Genomic DNA, 18,794 nt, shown 5'->3' with positions numbered 1-18,794 from the left:
AATCAATTGCAAATGTGGCAAGTAACTTAGGAAACTTTAGCCACCCACTAAGTCACATGCAGCACCACATTGTGACTAAAACTGTTTTGTTAATCAATCAGAAGGCATGTAAATCAGAAACATCTACAGCTTCAACCCAAACAAGCTCGCTGAGACCCTGTCTGGATTTGGAAGATAATGTGTGTTTAACAAAAGTATTGGTAAGTGATTAGCAACTCTGTTGGCAAGTGTGTTAGACATGTCAGTTACCATGTTTTGAAACATTACTTAGCACCTACAGTAGATAAAGACATCAATGTTTAAAATGTGTTAGCTTGTCAGAGTCAGTCTTTGTGTCCTCCCTAGCCTAACCTAGGACCCTAGGTTGACCATGACCCACTACCATGTTTTCAAACACTACAATCTTTGTCTGCACTAGATGCTGCTAATTAACACACTTGCTAAACACACCTCATTTGCCTAGCCAAGACAGAGTCTGAGAGTTAGCTTCATACCTAGTTTATGCCCAGGGTGCAGGACTTCTAGTGGTTAAAAGATGGCCTTGAGGATGGAGGGGCAGAGTAAAGGTGACAGGAACACAAGATGGCTGCAACCTTCTGCCTGAAAATGGTTAGAATCCCTAGTCTCTTATGCCTGGACTCTTAGAATGATCTCATCTCTTTTCTTTTCCCTCTCCCTATGTACACCCAGCTAGCCAGCTGTCCTGTGTCCCCCTCTTCAGAAGACCTCTGCATGGCCACCTCACAATGCACTGAACTTACTCTCCAGTTTCTCCAGCTTCAGGCACTTGGGTAGATAGGCAATTCAGGAAAGCATATATCGGATACAACTCTGATTCTCCACTGACACAAAGCTGCCTCATCCTCAGATAAGCTTTATTCTAAAAGTGTCACTTTTGTGCCCATATCCTGCTTCCAACCATCACTAATCCCTTAGGCTGTCTCCCACACTATTTCTCTAGTTGATGGTATCCAAACCCTCCAAGGAAACAATGAGTAACAAAGAAGTCCTTCTACCAATCAATGGTTGTTCTGATAACCACCTTTAAAACATTTGCTACTCACCCACTCTTGGCCTTACTCAGCTACCTTTAACTGGCTTCTGAGTATTTGTGTTCCCACAAGGTCACATGACTATGCCCCCATTGGCTCCTCTCCTTTCATACAGCCATTGAAAAAAACTCACCAGCCAATCCCGATCAGCAGCAGGCACTTACAGCTGTTTTTGGCTTCTATTTAAGTCAGGGCTCCCTGACAAACACTCAGCACAGAGCAGCTCAGACCCTCTTCTTACAGCAGAAAAAAAAAAGCAACCAAGAAATTAAAAATAAATAGATTAAACATTACCCTCATTATTATTTAAGTGGAGAATAAAATCTCTGATGTTAGTAGAAAAGAAAAAGATGCTCTTACTGATAGATTCATTTAATATCAAGAAACTTGAAGGCATAGAAACCTGGGCAATACTACTACAGGTAAGGAACATTTTCTCTACTCCCTGCCTTTAATAAAACATGTATTTCTGGTGGTTCCACACATCAAGTCTTCTGCTCCACTATTGCATTAAAGACAAAGGTGTTTTAATCCTCCACCAAGTGTAGCCCTTGAGACTCCCACATTTTTTTCTCTCTCCAAAACTTCTAGTCACATCTTTATGCGGATGTATTTTTTGCATCTACATTTGAGAACAGGCTTCACATGTTATTCCACCATCATTGCTATTACACAATCTATTGCTAAAGTCCATGTAAGGAGACAAGAGATACAGGAGCAACTGAATATGGGACACCCCTTGCACACATGAAACACACTGCAAGTTGCGAGAGAGGCACAGACATACATAAGCCCCAATTCAGGAAAGTACCCAAGTACGTGCTTAACTTTAAGCATTTGCTTAAGTCCATTTTTCTTCAGGAACCCATTGACTTCAGCCCAGGACTTAAGCACACATTGAAGTGCATTCCTGAATAAGGTTGCTTTCCTGAATAAGAGCCATAGTGCATTCCAACCAAGATGCACTTGTCCTATGTTGACTGGGGGAGTGGAGGAATATTTTTAAGTGGTACAGAATAAAAACATGTAAAGAACTGTGATTTTAAAGTGATCAAGGGGAGTTTGGCTTGCTTCAAAATAACTAGGAGTGGTAAGTATTTTAGGAGGTATCTAAATAAATCTTTTAAAAGGTCTCTCTCTCTCCTTTTCTTTCTAATTACCTGTCTGGTCTCAACCTTTTGATATCTAAAATAGGTATGCATGGAACTATATTTTACAGTTGCACTGTTCTGGTTGCAAAATAGCTTCTACTTTTTTAGGACATAATTTCATTTTGTTTAGCCAAGAATTCTTTAAAGGAGCTATAAATAATCTTCTTTAAATATTTAGCCATGCATAGAGGATGGACTGGCATTGATGGCTTATTTTAGTACTACAGCAATATGCTTTTTTTTTTAAATTGCATTTTAGCATGTATTAAGTTAATCATTAATACTTTCAATGTGATCCTCCGTATCAGCTTAAAATGAGTCTGTTTTAAAACTTAGATTGTCCCCTCCCATAAGGAAACCTGCAAGAGAAACCAGGCAGGGAGAAAAAATACTCAACATTCCCTTTAATTCTTTGTTCAGAGAGGCAGGATTTTCCCCCCTGCCTCCTGGGGAAAAGTGCTATTTAGCCATCAAGCTGTGTGGATCTTTGGGAATCAGCCACAGGCCAGGGGAAGATCTGCAAATGACCAATACCTCCTATGCTGTCTCTTGGCCTCCGGTCAGCATTACTCCAAGAGTCAGCTCCTCAGTTGATGTAAATTGTTATAGTCCATTACTTTCAATGGAGCTGTGACAATTTACACCAGCTGAAGATCTGCCCCCAACATGCAGGGCCGGCGCAACCCATTAGGCAACCTAGGCGGTCACCTAGGGCAGTACAATTTGGGGGGCCGCAAGCGCGGCGGTATTTCGGCGGCGGGACCTTACGCCGCCTCTGTGGGAGGCGGCATTTCAGGGCGGGACCTTACGCCGCATACGGCGGCAGAAAAGCTGGCGGCGATCCTGCGAACACTTTCCTTATGGGCAGCAGCCATTGGATTACCCATTGAAGTGGCTCGTTCCCAGCAGCACTGGCAGTGAGGACTATGAATGCCACTGTAGCCTTCATCTTCCTTACACATGTAGCTCCTGGAATCCCACATAGACATCTACTTCATAAATCCCGAGGCCAGAAGGGACCATTGTGATCATCTAGTCTGACCAGTATAGTACAGGCCATAGAACTTCCCCAAAATAATTCATAGAGCAGAATTTGTGGAAAAACATCCAATCTTGATTTAAAACTGGTCAGTGATGGAGAATCCACCACGAACCTTGGTAAATAGTTCCAATGGTTAATTACTTTCACATTAAAAATGTATGCCTTATCTGCAGTCTGAATTTGTCTAGCTTCAACTTCCAGCCATTTGATTGTGTGATACCTTTTCTCTGCTAGATTGAAAAGCCCATTATTAAATATTTGTTCCCCATGTAGATACTTAGAGACTGTAATCAAGTCACCCATGTTCTCTATTAACATAAATAGAGCTCCTTCAGTTTGTCACTATAAGGCATGTTTTCTAATCCTTTAATCATTCTCATGGTTCTTCTCCTTTATCAACATCCTTCTTGAATTGTGGACACCATAACTGGACACGGTATTCCAGCAGCAGTTACACCAGTGCCAAATATAGAGATTATGTTATCTCTTTACTCCTACTTGAGATTCCTGTTTATGCACCCCAGGATTGCATTAGCTCTTTTGGGCAGAGCGTCACAATGGGAGCTCATATTCAGCTGATTATCTACCAGGACCCCCAAATCTTTTTGTGAGTCACTGCTTCCCAGGATAGAGTCCACCCCATCCTGGAAGTATGGCCTACATTCTTTGTTCCTAGATATATACATCTATATTTAGCCACACCTATTTAGAACACCTATTTTTTGCTTGTGCCCACTTTACCAAGTAATCCAGATCACTCTGAATTAGTGACCTGTCCTCTTCATTATTTACCACTCCCCCAATTTGTGTGTCACCTGAAAACTTTATCATGGATGATTTTATGGTTACTCAGTTCCGGTGGACACCCATACTAATTTTAGGTACAAGATGGAATAAGAGCCCTCCTTCAGCCTTGGCACACTAAAAACGTCTGGTGAACAAGAGGTTATATGCACGGTTGCTGTTAGTCACTTTGTTTGTATACATAGTTGCTCTTTGAACATGATCATGCATTTTCTTTGTTAATTAAACATTTGCAAACACAACTGTTTGCAATCCAGATGAGCTGTTGGGTTGGTTCTGGGCAGTTTTAGCAAGGAAGTTGCATTTTAAAGCCAACTTAAAGATAAATAATAAGTTTTGTTTTTTAATTAAAGAAAATGTAAGGACAAATTTAAGTTTAAAAACAGGAAGAGATGTCTCCAGTCTCGCAAACTGGCTTCCTGGGTGAGGCAGTGGACAGTTTACACAACAGGAACAGAGACAAACCCAAGAGCGCAGGCTGCAAGAGCTGGCTAGGCCCTGACCCAAAGTACTGTTAGGAGACTTGCTGTCCAAATGAGATGGCCAAGGCCTGGAAAGTCAGATGCCGGTGGGAACAGGAACTGCACAGGGTGACGGAAGGAATGTCACCTGGGTAACCACATGGTTAAAACCACAGAACCATGGGCCAGAGACCAATCGTGTCTATCTGCTGCAGCAAGACATTTTGTCTTAGTTCTCAGTGCCTTAGTCCTGTTAAGTTTTGAAATAAAATTGCAGCCATTAAGACATTTATCCTTAGCAGCCATCTTCTCTGGGCATTTCCATGACAATTAAAATATTATTTGAATATATAAAAGAACTTGGGACTTTAACCATAGTCTGGGTCTATGCTCCTCTCCCTATGTGCATGTAATTGCCACTGAAATTAATGGGTGTTTGCTACACAAAGAGGGAAGAGAATAGACTGTCTCTATGCAATAGTGAAGGATTTCAAAGAACCACCTCTTTCCACATTTTATTTTAAATGAATAAATCAACAAAAAAACAAAATTCACACCTTTGTTTTTACTTGAAAAGTTTAATTTTACAAAATACCATTTTCCATGAAAGAAACTTCCCTGCAATGTACATGAACACAGCATTCTGTTTTAGAGATCTGTACAGTAAGATATCAGAGGTTTAATAGAAGGAAAAAAACCTGAATTTTAGCAGGTACCTACAACAATGTGGATACAAGAGTGTCTTAAAATGCTAAAGCAAGTAATGAAACATAATTGTTGAATCAATTTGAAATTTGAAAAGTTTCTTTAAAACTGTCCAGATGGTAAGTAGGACATCACAGCTGATACAAAACTACCTGTATATTTAGGTTTAAACATAAAACCAATGGCATATGAAGAGAAATCTTTGAAAAGTAATTCCAAGTGCTGTTATAAGGCAAACATATACAAAGGTGCTGACCGCATACAGGGAAATTGACAAAATAAACTGAATATTGAAGTGTTCAAACGTTTACTTTTTTTTTTTTTTAAATATCACCAATAGAGGTCTATTAAGATAAACAATGCCAAATTAACATAAGATACCTTTTTACTAACTAGGTGTAATGCACATAGTTTTACATAATCTCAACAAATGTGAAACTAAGCGTTAATATTCAAACTTTCATTGTGTAGGCAGCAGGGCCTAGTTTGTCTGTTGCATTCTGGCAGCTTTGAATTTTGAAATCCTCTTTGTAGTTTCTTCTGATGCCTCAGACAGAACTTCCTCTGATTTTCGCTCTGGAATGGTAGGCAGGACAGGGTGAGCAATGCTTGGGTGTGGTATTAAGGGAGACAAAGGCTCTTTTTCTATAACGGTTCCAGAAAAAGCCTACAAGAGAAAAGAAAACTCAGAATGAGCTAATAAAATGCAGATGTGAAGCTTTGCCCATAAGGTCATTACCCTATTTTAGCCTTATTAGGATTGTTATTTCTTTTAATCAAAAGTAAAGAAATATCTTTAAATCAATGGAAGTTCCTTGAATAAGTAACCAAATTGTAATTAACCTCAAAATATAGCTTGTTCAAAGAAATCTGAATGAAAGATAGCGTTTTAAAAGTACTACTTAATCACATTCCTAACTGCATAAATGATCTGAAAAAATTGCTTCCCACTGATACATGTTCAAGAAAATAAAATAGATGATGCAACAGGCAATTTCATCTTGGATAACAAATGGGAAAAATTTGCAGATTTTTAGGCCTGTCAGCATTTCCCATCATATGTCATATTTTCATGGCTTAATATCTTGGCCTTTTCTAATTGCATCAAGATGGCACCTGGAATACAAATTTACCTATATTTTGTTGGTTCTTATTTTTTTTTCTTTCTTACCAAAAATGATCAAAAATTGGTCAAGGCAGTTTACTTAAGAGAACAACAAAAGACTTCCAATTCTTTTCTTCCTTTATAAATTCTAACTAAAACCATATGTGCTTAATATTTTAAAATTACAATTTCCATTATAGCTTTTTTGCTATATTAAGAAAAAGAAACAACTCAGATATTTACAATTTGAAAAGCAGCTAGGAAGAAACTCTTTTTCATAAATGCTTTTAGTATCAGCCATGGGTTTACAGTATGCATAACACTGTGCGTATGCAATATAAAATACTACATTTTTTAAAAGTCACATTATGTGCCAAAAATTAAAAATGGTTCAGGGCATTTCAGAAAAATGGTACACTAATTTACACCAAGATTTGATCATTATATTGGGCGGGAGGGAACAGATACCAGATTTATTATACCTGCTTTTTTAAGAGTTACTCTGTTGCCAAGAAAAAAAACAGCAAAACAAAATAGTCACTCTTCTTGCAGGACCTGCAAAAAAGCAAGGTTTTCTGTGCTGTACTCGAACAGCTAAACTAAGCCCAAAGCTGTGCCTGTTCTGCTGATTTGTTCAATAACACCAATGTCATTTTTATAAAAAGGTAAATTAAATACAGCTACTGATGTTCTGCTGCATTAGGAAAAAAGAAAAAATCAGTACATGGCGAATGTTGCCAGAAAAATAATATACTTCAAACCACCATAAAAACAACTGAAAGCAAAACAACAATATATTTGTTTAAAAAGTGAATGTCCCTTTAGCTCTGACTGGAGCATTTTGCTCAGTGTGATATAATTACTTAAAAAATACAGTGATACTGCAGATAATCATGCCCTATTCAGAGAATGGATTGATATACGAATGATTTGTTGTTGTTTTACAGTGACCAAAAGTGTACTAGATGCTTAACATACAGAAGATACAGTCTCCGCCCCAAAGAGGTTACAATCTATAGTGCTAACCCTGTAAAAGAATCCATGCCAGCAGATGCTTATGTCCCCACTGAATATCTTTAAAGTCAATGGGACTCCATGCAGTCATAAGGGCTGCCACATGGATCCCTCAGCAGCATTAGGGTCTAAACAAATATAACAAAGTGGATATAAAGAAAAAGAAAAGGGGCATGAGGGTTGCAACAACAGGACCATGTGGCTGTTTACCCAGTAAAGCACGCAATAGGTCTTCTATGAGTCTACTTTTTCTTTAAAATAACTATCTTTCTAGAAAAAAACATTTCCCTTTGAAGATGCCTTCTGTCTACAGAACTTCTGAAAATTCAATGTAACCTAACTTTTTAAAAAATTACTGTAATTTTCCATAACAAAAACAGAGATAAAATATTAATCCCATGCATGGCATAGCAGCAGCCACATCTCATTTCTGAACATTCTCAATGGTTTTCGCAGCTACTCATCAAGCACATGCACTAGTGACGCACAATCTCTTTCATTTATGATAAGAAATTACCCAAGACTTTCCAAAGACTTGGAAATATATTTGGTTCGGATCTTCGACGGCATCTTGCCTGAAAAAGCAGGTTCTCCTTAAAGGCCGGAATGCTAGAAGTTGTGCTCTATGTCTGCTGGACAACTTCCTCCCTCCTCCTGTCATAGGACTTTGTAAACACTCTGATGAGCCCACTGACACCATTTGTTTTAAAATATAAAATAAGCCCTGAAGATTCTCCAGAATCAATGTGTTAGCATAGTAAGAGCCTACAGTATACACAAAATCGCTTTCCCTCCCTCAGATTAGCAATTAGCAAGTGGGAATCTTTCATGATCCGGATTTTGTTACCCTGTGGTGCACCTTAGAACTTACATTATGGGGAAGTCCCAGAGTCACTAAATTTGAAAGCCATGAAGTCAATGTGCTCAGTGGAAGGGATACTGTCTACTGCTACACAAACGTGGCAAATAGTCAGCTCAGTTGGTTATCCCACAATGAGAGGAAAAGGATAAGTGCAGGGAGAAGAACAGGCCTCCTGGCAATCTCTCCCCGATGAGAGAGGTAGGGAGAGCTGGAAAATTAGTTAAAAAGAAATTAAATAAACTGATGGTAGAGACAACTACACTATCCAGCATTTTCCTTTTTATCCATGCCAACAATCAATAATTAATCAAAAAATGTACCTCAAATGTCCCTGATAAGGTTGAAAGTTTTTTTGGAAGATGCTCCTGCCCCTCCTCCTCTTCCTCCTCCAAGATCCCTTCACTGTTGTCACTGTAAGTAGCTTCATCATAGCTAATACTCCTCAGAACTCCTCGTCTGTCATCAAACTCAGCAGCACTGCTCTCACTGGTATCACTACAAACACTATTCTCTCTGCTTCGAGACTTCAAAATTGATTTACGAGGGACATATTCTCCATTCACAACATCAACAAAGACTCTATAAAGGAAAATGTTAGCTTTAATAAACTATTTCAGGATCAGACGACAAATTTACAGTGATCTCACTTTGTCTTTTGTACAAATTAATTACGATTTCCATTTTTAACTTTTCAACTGCTGTATTACAATACTGTACCTTTAAAAGATACAATAAAGCATTTTCTTTACTAATGAACATGGAGTAATTCTGCAACCCAAACACTGTCATGCCTCTATTAAAGGATTAGCTGGTATACTCCCCTTTCTGAAGAATGTGTATAGCTCTTAGACACTTGACAGAACAGCTTGATTTGCAAAATGTAAAGAAAAATTATAGTCACAAGATGATTTTGAGGTTTTTATTTCTAGACACCAAATAGAATGTTGTGATAACAGAAGGTTTTCTACTGTGAAATCATTTTCAGATGTAGAATATAAAAACAAGTGCTTGAAACGTTTACTTGCACAGAATAAGGAAGTTTTCCCAGGCAAGTGCCATAATTTTCTGCAGAATCTACACTTTCCCTAAAAATAAAATAAGTTTTTAGTTCATAGGGTTCTGAAGAAACTTTCCAAACATGAACAGTGTGAACTGTCACAGAGTCCTCTTCCCGAGTCTACAGATACTGTTCCCATCCCTCTGTTGCTGCTCATAGCTTTCCCAAACTGTAATGATAATTGACCAGCGTCTGTTAATTTCCACTGCTGCTCTTCAAAACCCTATGGGTAGCTATAAAACCAACGCGAATCAGGTCAATTTAGTACTGCTGCAGCTTGCCAGAGGAAGAGGTGGGTACTAGAACTATTCACTAGGGAGGAGAATTCAAAAACAGGTGAGGTACATTAGGAGACACCTCAACAATACTACCTCACAGTAGCTGGGGGATCTGGGAACGAGTAGTGAGCTATGGGGTTTAATAGTGCAGCACTGAAATCAATGAAAGCTTTGCCACTGACTTAACTGAGAGCAGAAGCAGGCTCATAGAGGAAAAAGTACAACACCTCCCTTTCAACAGATATAAAGTGGGATTTTTTTTGTATGTTTCTTAAGGGTTTCACATTTTCTACTCACTTACTAGCCTAAGACTACAAAACATACAGATCCTGATCAGGGTTCAAAGACAGCACCATGAATCCCTAAACCTTCTCTTGTCCCAGCAGTTGTACAGCTGTGACTAGGGAGTGGGCTAGTGAAAAGTTCACCTTGGTGTTGCCTCTGAACAGATTTTCAAAGGTATTTAGGCACTTGAAGACACAGATAGGTGCCTAATAAGTACCTAGAGGCTTTTGAAAATTCTAACTCTTACTGATCGCAATAGAATCTAGGTGCTTTTGAAAACCCAATAGGTGCCTGTCTGCATCTTTAGACACCCAAATACCTTTAAAAATCTGGCTCATGTCTCAATCTTACTTTTGTCCTTTATGCACTCCTTTAGCTATCGGAGGTCTGGTCAATTTTTCTTGCCCTTTGAAGGAGGGGGAGGAATGAATGGATAGGGAGTAAACAGATACAGTGTGTGTCTGTGAGCAGATGGGGAAGAGAGAGACTGGAATTAAAAGCTGGAAAAGATGGAAAAGGAGAGAGAAATTTCATAGGGAGGGAAGAAATGAGAGAGAATATTCAGAGAGGAGGACAAAGCACATGCTGAAAGGAATATGCTTGGCTGGAGGGAGAAAGTAAGAAAAGAGGAAGGAGACAATAACAACTTAGACAAATCCCTCAAGGGAAAGAAACAATGGAGTGAAGCTAGAAAGAGAAAGAAGGCATAATGTGATGGACATGATCAGTTATATTTAAAAAATATTTAAAAGGAAGTTGATTGATAATGTGTTTAAACAATTTGCAATGAGCCATTTATTTCCTTTAAGTTGCAGAAGATATGGCATGAAGCAGTGGGGTAAATTTTAAAAGCACTGCTAAAAGGAATTATGTTCGACTCTTAGTTTGAGAAAATGCAACTCTCAGCAAAGCAGCATGCAATAGCTATGAAGTGTGGCAGTTTAAACGTGTGACAACCATGCAGGAGACACAAGTGTTCACTTCTTAAAATGTACACCCAGTTCCAAATGCTTCTTTTGGGAGACACTGTGCAGCTCCATATTTGGGTAAGATTTCAAAGTTGCTGCAGGATGCTTCAAAGAGGACACGCTTGAACACAAAAGAAGGCCTTACTTTTCAAGCGTGCTATGGGAAAAGCAGGGCAGCTATCACTATACATTACATACCGGTAAATGTCTGCTGGTGTTTTTATGTTAGGCAGTTCTGGAACCAAGTGTCCATTGCCATTGCTATTCTTCCTTTTACGTTTGGCCTCCTCTTTCTTTTCACTAAATTTCAAAGTAGTATTTTTTCCTGTGTTTATTCTTACCTGAAAATTAAAACACAAATTGGTCTAGAGTATAAAAATCAAGCAATCACGAGGGCATGGATCAAGTCAGTTCATGAATTCTTCATATCCAAGCAGCTGAGAGACTACAGCTAAACAACAAAATGTATTGACCGTGACATTCTCAGTGCTCACTGTCTCGATATTATGTGCAAAATTCATGTGCATTAGCACTTAGTGTCAAGAAATAGCTTCTTCCACCAGGATTGGGTAAGAATAAACAACCTGATTATACATCAAACCATACATCCTAAACCATTAATTCTGACCAAGAGCTTAGTTTCCCCTGAATGCAATGTCTGCCTTGAATGTAAAAGGCATTTTTAGAACACCTGGACCAGGGATGCTACCTTTTAGAAATATGTGACATGGCACTGGTAGTATGAAAACTTGAATATCTCTTTTTGGTATCATTTTAGAGAATTCATGACTGAATTGGGGGGTTTCAAAACACAGAGCAGCAAAAGAAACCTTCTGAAATAAAAAGCCAAATTAAACTTTGTCTATAGTCAGGATCCTAAATACAAGACTAGCCATGGATCTTACTGTCAAAGTTTCACATGAATGTTTGACAAAACACCTTGAATTCTGCGATAGTTTTTACATTTTACAATATTGCATGTCTAAAATAAATATAAAATGCATTTTCAGAAAAGAAAAAAAAAGATTCTAGGGCTGTAAGTAGCACAAACAGTTAGAATTCTCCTGCAGTAACATTTTAGATGTGCTATTAGGAGTATAATCTATGGTTAGATTCCAACAACAGATAAACTAGTAGCTACTACTGTTTCTGTCGGATGAAAAAATCCTAGATATTAAAGATGGAAGAGACCTATTAGGACATCTAGTGCACTCCCTCACTCCCACCCCCAACCCCACCAAAGCAGTATATCTACTAGTGTTTTGTCCATTACTTTTTAAATTCCCAAGGGATGGGATCTTTCACCATTTTCCTTGAGAAATTGTTCCCAATTATAATGTAGACATATTTCTGACTTATTTCTTCATGAGAGGAGTCTTTTCACACATGCTTTAGCGTTTAACTTCAGCTCTGGCAGGCTGGATGACTCCCTCAAGAATACATCGCTGCTGCCTCTTCATTTGACTATAGGAGTTGCTCTAGATAACACATCACTCTCTCCCCATAGGATAAGGATGCTGCTTTTGTTGTGGTCCCTGCCTCTTTAAACCTAGTAAACAAGGAAGTGGCTTCAGCTCTGAACTCTGACACCATCTTACCTATGTGAGGTAGGTCTTTTTTTTGACTCATTAAAGCAATGGTATACTTTATTGTCCGGCACTTTGGGGTACACTATTTTAAATAAAGCATGTAGTATATATACTATCTACATTATATGGAGATAAATACATAAAAAGTAATAGTACAAACCCTTTTAGGTTCAACAGTATGAGAGAAAAATATAGTTGGTACAAAATGATCAACTCCTAAATCGTCTTCATCATCACTGTGATAATGACTTGGGCCATTAACTTGGCCACTGAACAATTCTGAAGTTGTTACTTCTTTCTGTACATTGTCCTGAGTAGTAGAGTCTTCCACTCTGTGTACCACATTCAGATCTGTCTTATCTTCTTTCTCCTCTTCAGAGGAAGTTGTATCTTCTCCATTTGCCTCAATTGTATCAGGTGTCCTATAAATTGCAAAAAATACTTAAGGAAAGAAAACTAATCAACACATATCATAGCCTAACAAGATAACTTACAGAATAACATATGAAACCAGTGAATAATTTCCTTTACCTATGAGATGAGATTTTCTGGAAGAGGTTAGGGAAGAACAATATCATGCATGATATAGTTTTTTTAAGGGTCAGACTGTGGAGCCCTTACTAATAATGGAACCACTTCAATAAGGACCAAAACAGCTCTAAGGATTGTCATTCACAATTAAAAGAGTTGTTTACTCAGGAATTGTACACAACAGGTCAGAAATACGAAAGGTCCAACTATAATACTAGCTTACCCATCTTGTACACTTTGGGCCAGAGTGTCTCTTGCAACCAAGCTCTAATCAATGCAAGAAACAGATGAGGGTGTCAGGGAGCTGGTTACAGCTCCATGATCAAGGGCCTTTCTGCAGTAGCCCCAGGGCCAGTGAAAGCAGCTAGAGAGCTGTTCTAACTCACACCCTGGCATAGGGTCTCAAATGGCCCCTATGCCATTGGAGGATGGGAGTAGTGGAACTCTATTCTGCAATGCTCCAACCTCCTTTCCATGTTGTGCCCTCTGACGGGCATGGGAGGGAGGCAGCAGTCACAGGAGCTGCCTCTGCCATTGGGTAGTTTCCCTATGTCAGGAGAATGAGGGGATTCCTTCCTGGACATTTACATACAGATTCCAGCTCCTCTGAACCACTCAGGGGCTGGATTCCAGTAGAAAATCTGGCCCTTTATGTTCCAACCTTCTTCACCCTACCCTCATAATTAGAGTCCAAGTTAATTCTTTTAGTTCTCTCTATCTATCTGGGTGTTTATAGGCTCCAAACTCCTCACAAACATTAGTTAGTTTACTCTCACATTATACCCTTGAGGTAAGGAAGTTTTATCGTCCCCATTTCACAGATGGGGAACTGAGGTATACAGAAATTAAATGTATGCCGATCACACAGAAAGTCTGTGGTAGTCAGGCTCTGTAAACAGATCTTCCTCTATTATGAGCAGCTTATTTTAAGTTTCACATTTTATTTATTTTTGCGAATTTTAAGGTATTAAAAAGTATCCAGAGTTCTGAATGGATGTTTTTAGGACTTTCTCAGTTTATAATGGAAACAAAATCAACAACCATACACTTTTCAACATGCAGCAATGCTCCTCAACCATTACTGATTTAAGCAAATCAACTGCAAAAAGCACCTATTTGTTCATACTAGTAAGGATTTTAATTAAATCTTTCAGCCCAAACCTGCAACAGTAATATACCTGTCAAATTCACCCAGCATCTCTTCTCGTCTCTCAAGTTCTTCCAATCGGGCCCACAGTTCCTCCTCAGATTGGGAACAGCCCTTGGACTTTGTATCCATCCCATTTTCTTGAAAATGTACCTCAAAAACATCTGACACCTTTGGCTTTGAATGAGGCTTGTGAGCAGTTCTACGTTTTCCTGTGCAAAATAAATAAAAGGTATTTAGCCAAAACATTTTCTATTTCAAATTACTGTTGAATTGTTTAAGTAATACTGTCAGTGAACCAGAACATTGTCACAGGATAATACTAAGGCAAAACAGAGACACTGATCCTGTGACACTTCTATTACAGTGGTTTGGTACCTCTCAGTTGATTTAATCATTTCTTCTAGTGGTGCACTAGTGTGACAGTTGCTCACTGTGCCATTAATTGGGGAAACAAACCTACTTTGTACTTTGGCTCACTTGGGACCAACTATAGATACAAGTAGATGTTTTTTAAATTTATGAAGTACAACAATGTTACCTAAAAATTAGAGATGGTTTACAGGACAAACTGGGAAATATAGCAGGAGCCCATGGTATCTGCACATCCCTCTTTGGTAACTAACAATTCACTTCACTCCACAACAAAAGCCATTTTTAGCTTTAAAATCTTAGTTTTGTAATAACAAAAATAAAACCTTTAATGCTTCAGAAGTGGCTAGAGAAATTTGCTCTTCAGCAACCACAGGCAGTCACTGTGGTCATTTAAATGTTTCATTATCTATTCAACTGGTAAACACATTTGTTTCCAGACTCATAGACTTGAAGGCCAGAAGGGACCATCATGATCATCTAGTCTGACTTCCTGCACATGGCAGGCCACAGAACCTCACCCACTCACTCCTGCAATAGGTCCATAGCCCCTGGCTGAGTTACTGAAGTCCTCAAAACTTGATTCAAAGTCTTCAAGTTACAGAAAATCCACCATTTGCTTTAGTTAAAACCAGCAAGGGACCCATGCCCCATGCTGTCCAGGGGGGCATGGGTCCTTCCTGACCTCATATATGGTGATCAGTTAGACCCTGAGCATGTGGGTGAGACCCACCAGCCAGATATCTAGGCAAGAATTCTCTGTAACTCAAGAGCTCTCCCCATCTAGCATCCTATTTCTAGCCATTAGAGAGATCTGCTAATAGCAGACATGGATGGGCCATATGCCATTGTCGGCAATTTCATCGTACCATCCCCTCCGCAAACTAGGGTTTTTTAAACAAGTAACGTTTTTTGCTCCCACTGCTCCTCTTGGAAAACTATTCCAGAACTTCATTCTTTTGATGGTCAGAAACCTTCATCTAATTTCAAGCCTAAACTTGTTGATAGCCAGTTTATATCCATTTGTTCTTGTGTCAACATTGGCGCTTAACTGAAATCATCTCTCCCCTCGGCCTGTTTTGTTAGGCTAAACAAGCCAAGCTCCTTAAGTCTCCCCTCGTAGGATAGGCTCTCCATTCCTCTGATCATCTTAGTAGCCCTTCTCTGCACCCACTCCAGTTTGAATTCATCTTTCTTAAAGATAGTAGCCCTTCTCTGCACACACTATTCCAGATGAGGTCTGACCAGTGACTTGTACATTGGTAATAAAACTTCCCTACTGCAACTGGAAATACCTTGCCTAATGCATCCTAGGATTGTCTTTCTCCTCCTCTGTTGCTTCCAAGTGTTAAGTCCCCAGCTTATAGCAACAACTCTTGTTGTTAGTCCCTCTTTGCACTATTAAATTTTACCCTATTTCTATTATTCCAGTTGTCAAGATTGTCCAAATCTTTTTATGTGATTCTAGTCCTCCTCCATATTGGCAGTATCTCCCAATTTTATGTCATCCAACAAATTTTTCCAGCACACTCTCACTTTCTGTGCAAAGGTCATTGTTGAAAATGTTAAATAAAATTGGTCCTAAGACTGATTCTTGAGGAACTCCATTAGTAACCTCCCTCCAGCTTGATAGTTCACCTTCCAGTATGACCCACTGTAGTCTCCCCTTTAATCAGTTCCTTACCCACCTTTCAATTCCTGTATTAATCCCCATCTCCTCCAATTTAACTAAATATCCCGTGTGGAACTGTATCAAATATTTTACTGAAATCCAGATAGAATAGATCTACTGCATTTCTTTTGTCTAGAAAATCAGTTATCTTCTCAAAGAAAGAGATCAGGTAGGTCTGGCATGATCTACCTTTTCTAAAACTATGTTGTATTTCATACCAATTACTGTTTAGCTCCATGTCTTTACTCTCTCCTTCAAATTTTGTTCTAAGACCTTGCATGCAACGGAGGTCAAACTTGCAGGCCTGTAGTTTTCCAGATCACTTTGTTCCTTTCTTAAATATAGGTATTATACTTGAAATTATCCAGTCATAGGGTACAAGGATTCATTAAAAATCCTTGCTACTGGGATCACAATTTCATGTGCCAGTTCCTTTAATATTCTTGTAGGAAGATTATCCGGGCACCCTGATTTGGTCCCTGTGACAGAGTGCAGGGAGAGAGTAGGTGAGCCTACACTTTGGTCACTTAGATGCTAATTACTGCCCCAGAAGAAGCTGATTGGGGGTAATTATCTAATCAGGCTGATGGGCTAAGAACTCAATTGGCCCAATCGGCCCAGGGACGATAAGAGGCACAGGAAGGAAGTGCAGAGGGGCGAGAGGGAAGAACAGGGCTAGTGGAGTCTAGTCATACAGAGGCCTCAGATAGGAGTCCTTAGTCATTTTAGATACTGTTCTTGGCTTTCTCAGAGATGTAACCATTTCTCTGTCACCAAAAATGATGCCCCGACTATTAAAGCCAGGCTTGCCCTAGTGCAGTTGTTAATTAATATCATTTGGATATTTATCTCTCGATCTCAGAGAGTAACGGATCAATGCAACAACAGTAATAAAACAAGCAAACAATCTATCCTTACATATTTTCACAAAGAATAAGTTAACTTCAAGAAAACACAGCTAATGAAGGTATAGGATACAAGAGAGGATACATAGACCACAGATGAAATTTGAATCAATAGCTATCAGGAGACATCAAATTTGAATGAGTATTTATAATATAATGTGGCATTAGTAAAAGTTTCATACACTAATATGTAAGAATAGGACCACTTCCCAGAATGCCTTTGTTCCTTCCAAAATTGCAATCACTGCCTCCACCTTCAAGTGCAAGGAATTTACTGATTTATTCCATGAAAAAGATCCCAATGCAGTATTATGTCAGCCAACTCAAACATCTCCAGTTCATAACCCACTCTGATCGCCCCATGTCCAACTGACATTATATTTACAGCAAAGAAAACTAGTGTTTCCCCTACTCTTAATTCTTTTTACCTTTTGAATACTGTCTCAAATAGCACAGAAAACAACCACCTTTCACCATTCCCCTTAACAAAAACACCTTCTTACTTTCTCTTTACAAGCTAATTTCCCATCGCCAATTTTTTCTTTCTTCGAAAATCCTGCAGTGACTTTTCACATATATTCCACTATTTCTCCAAAAGCTACATTTTGAGAGTTTCTAGTTTCAACCCCTTCTCACAATAGTAAAAATGCCCTGGCTATGCTCAGCGTTCACCTCACCTCATACATGCCCGACACCCCCTTCTCATGCTTCTTGCCCTCGCTGCTGACACTATGTGCAATGACATACTTCCCAAGGAACAGATGAAGTCTGAAACTTAGTCCTCCTAGTTTCACTACTACACATTCTTTTGTGTGACTCAGAACAGACATGTCTATACTGTCACTAGATCTTTCTTCTACAGTATCCCCCAGGAGTCAGTCTATGGTTCTTCCTCATTTTCTCTTTGGTCAACTCCTCTGAATTTGTAACACTGGGGGGTTGTTTCTCTGAAGATTCCAATATCTGGTTACTGAGCTATCTGTTGGTAACCTAACTCTCCAAGTCAGGATTGCAACCCAATGACATAATCATGTGGATTAAGTATCCGCTTATATTAACTATGCTGTTCTGGGGATAAAGAGGGCTTATGGCCTTTCGTATACTTTTAAACTCAATAAAAATAAATTACAAAAAATATGAAGTCTACTATCATAAATATAAAATAAATTATTGTTTGAATGTTACTCAATTTAACAAAATCAACATTTTACTGATTAGTAATAGTCATTTACCTTTTGTTTCAGTGCCATCATTTTCAGCTTCTTCTCTTATATCAACAATATCACCTGCTGCCTAATTAGAAAGATGTTAAATCATTACCTTTTACAGCAAACTTAAATCATTACTTTTTTACAATGTTATGTTTACTAGAAATAGAAGTATTTTAATATAACTTGCTTAACTAACTGCAGCCATATGCAACCGTAGAAGAGAGTGACTGCATTACTTCTCTACTTCTACTTGTTTTTTATTAATCTGAATATTCATGTTTCTCTAGATTTCTATTATAGAAACTGGTTAGGTTCAGTACTAAAACATAGACACTTACATCACTCATCTTCTGCAAATCTTCTGTGAATTCAATTCTGGATTCAAAATTCTTCATGACTTTTTGCAAATCATCCAATGCTTTCCTTACGTCTGAAATAAACACAATCACTATGCAAAACATGGCATATGTAAGAGTGGCATTAACATTTTAACTGTAGTAATTTCATACTGAAAATGTAGTAATTTATAATCTATCTGTAAGAAAAAAAAAATTTCCCACTTTCCATTTTATTTTTTCCTTTT

General features: G+C 38.6%; 1 protein-coding gene across 6 annotated transcripts in view; it reads right to left on the bottom strand.

Annotated features, from left to right (window-relative positions):
* Positions 1–5,068: 5,068 nt before the first annotated feature.
* Positions 5,069–18,794, bottom strand: part of URI1 (URI1 prefoldin like chaperone) — an 89,418-nt gene continuing 75,692 nt past the window's right edge. For 4 of the 6 annotated variants that reach the window (XM_065567114.1, XM_065567113.1, XM_005289872.4 and 1 more), the window contains 7 exons: positions 18,550–18,641; positions 18,233–18,293; positions 14,083–14,263; positions 12,534–12,795; positions 10,983–11,125; positions 8,517–8,775; positions 5,069–5,882 (listed from right to left, as the gene is read on the bottom strand). In XM_065567114.1, the coding sequence (XP_065423186.1) occupies positions 5,697–5,882; positions 8,517–8,775; positions 10,983–11,125; positions 12,534–12,795; positions 14,083–14,263; positions 18,233–18,293; positions 18,550–18,641 (1,184 nt within the window). In that variant the 3' untranslated portion in view covers positions 5,069–5,696. Of the gene's footprint in view, positions 5,883–8,516; positions 8,776–10,167; positions 10,317–10,982; positions 11,126–12,533; positions 12,796–14,082; positions 14,264–18,232; positions 18,294–18,549; positions 18,642–18,794 lie in introns of all 6 variants that reach the window. The other 2 variants (XR_010592564.1, XM_005289875.4) reach the window with 2 other exon arrangements.

Source organism: Chrysemys picta, chromosome 14 (assembly GCF_011386835.1).
Source record: "Chrysemys picta bellii isolate R12L10 chromosome 14, ASM1138683v2, whole genome shotgun sequence".
Classification (NCBI taxonomy): Eukaryota; Metazoa; Chordata; order Testudines; family Emydidae; genus Chrysemys; species Chrysemys picta.
This window is presented reverse-complemented; position numbering and strand designations above follow the sequence as displayed.